Raw genomic sequence first — 3,393 nt, forward strand, 5'->3', positions numbered from 1 at the left:
AAAGAGGCTTGAAGAGAACAGCCACAGAGCCAGTGGAGGTCCTGAGGACATGACCTCACTCTGTACTCAAGGTCAGGCCCATAGAGTTCTCTGTAGGTAGCTCCAAGAGAAGGGGAGCCTCATGAGGACTGGGTCCTGAGTTCTTAGAACCAAGTGAGGAATGCAGTCTTGGGTTCTTGAAGAACTACATTCAGAAAAATTCAAGGAGCTAGACAACAGAGATCCAAGTGCAGAGAAGGCACCAATGGGGGATTTGGAATAGGTAACCCTGAGTCACCAGAAATGGAAACTCCAAGTTGCAGAGAGCTCCTGGACCAACAGGAAGATAAAGATGCTGAGCACCTGGGCCAGAAGAAATCGTGGGCCAGTGTCCAGGCCTTGAAGATGCTGCATCCCGGGAGAAGGCTGAGAGGCTAAACCCAGGTATGTGCAAGATTGCAAGGAAGGGACGCCCCGGCCGGGAAGGTGGGGTGGTGAGTTTTCATCCAACAAGCATTTACTGGCTACCGACATGCATCGTACCAAGCCCTTTGCTGGCCACTGGGGATTCCAGGAAAGCGGCACAATCCCTGACCTCGCTGTAAAGCCCATGGAGAGCACTAAGGAGCGAGCACTGACTGGAACCAGGGGGAGCGTTAGGACACAGGACACAGCTGCTGGGGAAGCCCAGCGGGCGGCAGTTAACTTGAGGTTGGGGAGAGGAAGCTTCACAGGAGAGGCACCTTGAGGATGAAGTTGGCCAGACAGAGAAAGGGTCAGGACAATCCAGGCCGAGGCAAGACCTGTGCACAGGCCTGGTGGCATGGAGAGCTCAGTGTGTCAGAGCAGAGAGGGCAAGGAGGAGGCCATGGCCTCTGACCTCACAATACCCAGCCCGCTGGGCCAGCCTTGCAGACTCTGCACCTCCTTCAGCCCGGGCAAGGCCCGGGGCCCTGGGCAGCCTCCAGGTGCAGGACCCTCCCACAGGCCACACCCTTCCCGCCGCCCCGGGGCATGTCTCTACTCACCAATTATGAGGGGCTTCGGCATCAGATAGAGAGGCTGGTGCGGGAAAACGAGGAACTCAAGAAGCTGGTGCGGCTCATTCGGGAGAATCACGAGCTCAGGTCGGCAATCAAGACCCAGGCAGGTGGGCTTGGCATCAGCGCGTTCACGAGTGGGCTCGGTGAGGCGGCAGCAGGTCTTCCCACGCTCCAGAGCAATGGTAAGAGGCCTGGGTCCAGTGAGAGTGGGCAGGGAAGTGGGGGACTGCACCGGACAGGAGAGGTCTCGGGAAGTCATGGGGGGAGTGCCCTCCTCCTTGCCCTCTCTGCTCTAACGTGCTCAGCTCACCATACACTGTGCTTCCTGTCCTGGAGAAGGCTGCACTCCCTCCTGCCCGTGGCGGACCTCTCCACAGGTGCTCAGAGCCCACCCACCCCTGCAATGACCTGCCTCCATCACAGCCCAGTAGCCTGCCCTCCCTGCCTGGCCCTCTCCTCTGTCCACCATCAGGTGTAAGATCTTCCTCCTTCCCTGAGAGGACAACTCTGCTCTTTCTGGTCTCTGCCTATTGAAGCCTCTAGAGCTTGGCAATGAACCCCGACACTGCTGCTCTAGAATGGCCGCAATGGCTTCCCAGGTGCCGTGTCCTTCTCCACGTCTGCATGGCATCTGAGGCTCACAGCCTTGCTCCATGCCCCTCTTTCTGAGTTCCCAAGCCAGGTTGTCCACCCACTTGGCTCATCTTAATCGAGGCTGCTCCCAGGGTCTGGGTCCAGGCCCCGTCCCTCCCCCCTCAGCCAGCCCACCCACGGTGCAGCTTCAACACCCCACTAGAAGTCAAGATCCCCTCCAGATCCTCCAGGCCCAGTGAGTCACTGGAACTTCGCTCACTCCAAACTAGACATGTTTCTGACTGATACCTTCGGTCTTTCCAGTGGCTAACGCCCCTTGGGCTTGTGCTCACTCCCCTCCTGCCTTAATTCCCTGCTCCCTGCCCACTGGGTTCCCTGGCATCCAACCTGAATGTAGCATAGAGCTGGTTTTCAGTTCCCCTTACTGATCACGAGCACACAGACCCCTCTAGTTTTAAATGTTACACCTCTAACGACACAGACACAACAGACAGGGTAACAAAAATAATACTCATGGGGCCAGGCACAGTGGCTCACGCCTGTAATCCCAGCACTTTGGGAGGCTGAGGCGAGTGGATCATCTGAGGTCAGGAGTTTAAGATCAGCTTGGGCAACATGGCGAAACCCTGTCTTTACGAAAAATACAAAAATTTGCCGGACATGGTGGTATGTTGCCTATAATCCCAGCTACTCAGGAGGCTGAGGCAGGAGAACTGCTTGAACCCAAGAGGTGGAGTTTGCAGTGAGTCAAGACGACACCACTGCACTCCAGCCTGGGTGGCAGAGCAAGACTCCAACTCAAAAACTAATAGGCCTGGCACAGTGGCTCACACCTGTAATGCCAGCACTTTGGGAGGCCGAGGCAGGTGGATTGCCTGAGGTCAGGAGTTCGAGACCAGCCTGGCTAACATGGTGAAACCCCATCTCTACCGAAGATACAAAAATTAGCTAGATGCAGTGGCAGGCACCGGTAGTCCCAGCTACTTGGGACGCTGAGGCAGGAGAATAACTTGAACCCGGGGGTGGAGGTTTCAGTGAACCGAGATCAACTGCACCCCAACCTGGGTGACACAGTGAGACTGTCTCAAAAAATAAAAGGAAATTTCACTGTTCACCAGGCATGGTGGTACATGACTGTGGTCCTCGCTATTTGAGACTGAGGTGGGAGGATCCCTTGAGCCCAGGAAGTGGAGGCTGCAGTGAGTTACTACCCCTTGGGCAACGGGGCAAGACCCTGTCTCTAATGAAAGAAAGGAAAGGGGAAAGGGACGGAGAAAGAAAGAGAAAAGAAAAAAGAAAGGAAAGGAAAAAAGAAAACTTCCTGTTTCTAGACTCTGGTTTCATACTTCCAGGCTAACCAAGCAAGCCCTCACCTCTCAGGTTCCATTCTTAAGGGAATCCTTGGACCACTTCAGATCTCCCAGCTCCCAGATGGTCAAGCTTTGAGGGTTAGGGAAGACTTTCTGGAGGAGGTGAGCCCAGCCAAGTGGCTGTGAAGGGGAAGGAACATGCCACACGTAGAAGAGACTTGTACAAACGCCTGGCCCTGGGGATTGCAGGAATAAGAAACAGACGTGCGATTAAAGCCCCAACTCGTGTGTGTGTGTGTGTGTGTGTGATGTCCGTGTGTAGTGTGTGTGTAATGTGTGTGTGTGTAATGTGTGTGGGTGTGTAATGTGTGCGTGTGTAATGTGTGGGTGTGTGTGAATGTGGGTGTGTGTGTAATGTGGGTGTGTGTGTAATGTGGGTGTGTGGGTGTGTGTGAATGTGTGTGTGT

General features: G+C 54.9%; 1 protein-coding gene across 2 annotated transcripts in view; it reads left to right on the plus strand.

Moving 5' to 3' along the window:
- Window positions 1-760: 760 nt before the first annotated feature.
- SPATC1 (spermatogenesis and centriole associated 1) overlaps window positions 761-3,393 on the plus strand; it is a 29,714-nt gene continuing 27,081 nt past the window's right edge. For both annotated transcript variants that reach the window (XM_017511619.2, XM_037732434.1), the window contains exon 1: window positions 761-1,204. In XM_017511619.2, the coding sequence (XP_017367108.1) occupies window positions 994-1,204 (211 nt within the window). In that variant the 5' untranslated portion in view covers window positions 761-993. The remainder of the gene's footprint in view (window positions 1,205-3,393) is intronic.

The sequence above is a fragment of the Cebus imitator genome, unplaced genomic scaffold (assembly GCF_001604975.1).
Source record: "Cebus imitator isolate Cc_AM_T3 unplaced genomic scaffold, Cebus_imitator-1.0 Scaffold449, whole genome shotgun sequence".
NCBI classification, from domain to species: Eukaryota; Metazoa; Chordata; class Mammalia; order Primates; family Cebidae; genus Cebus; species Cebus imitator.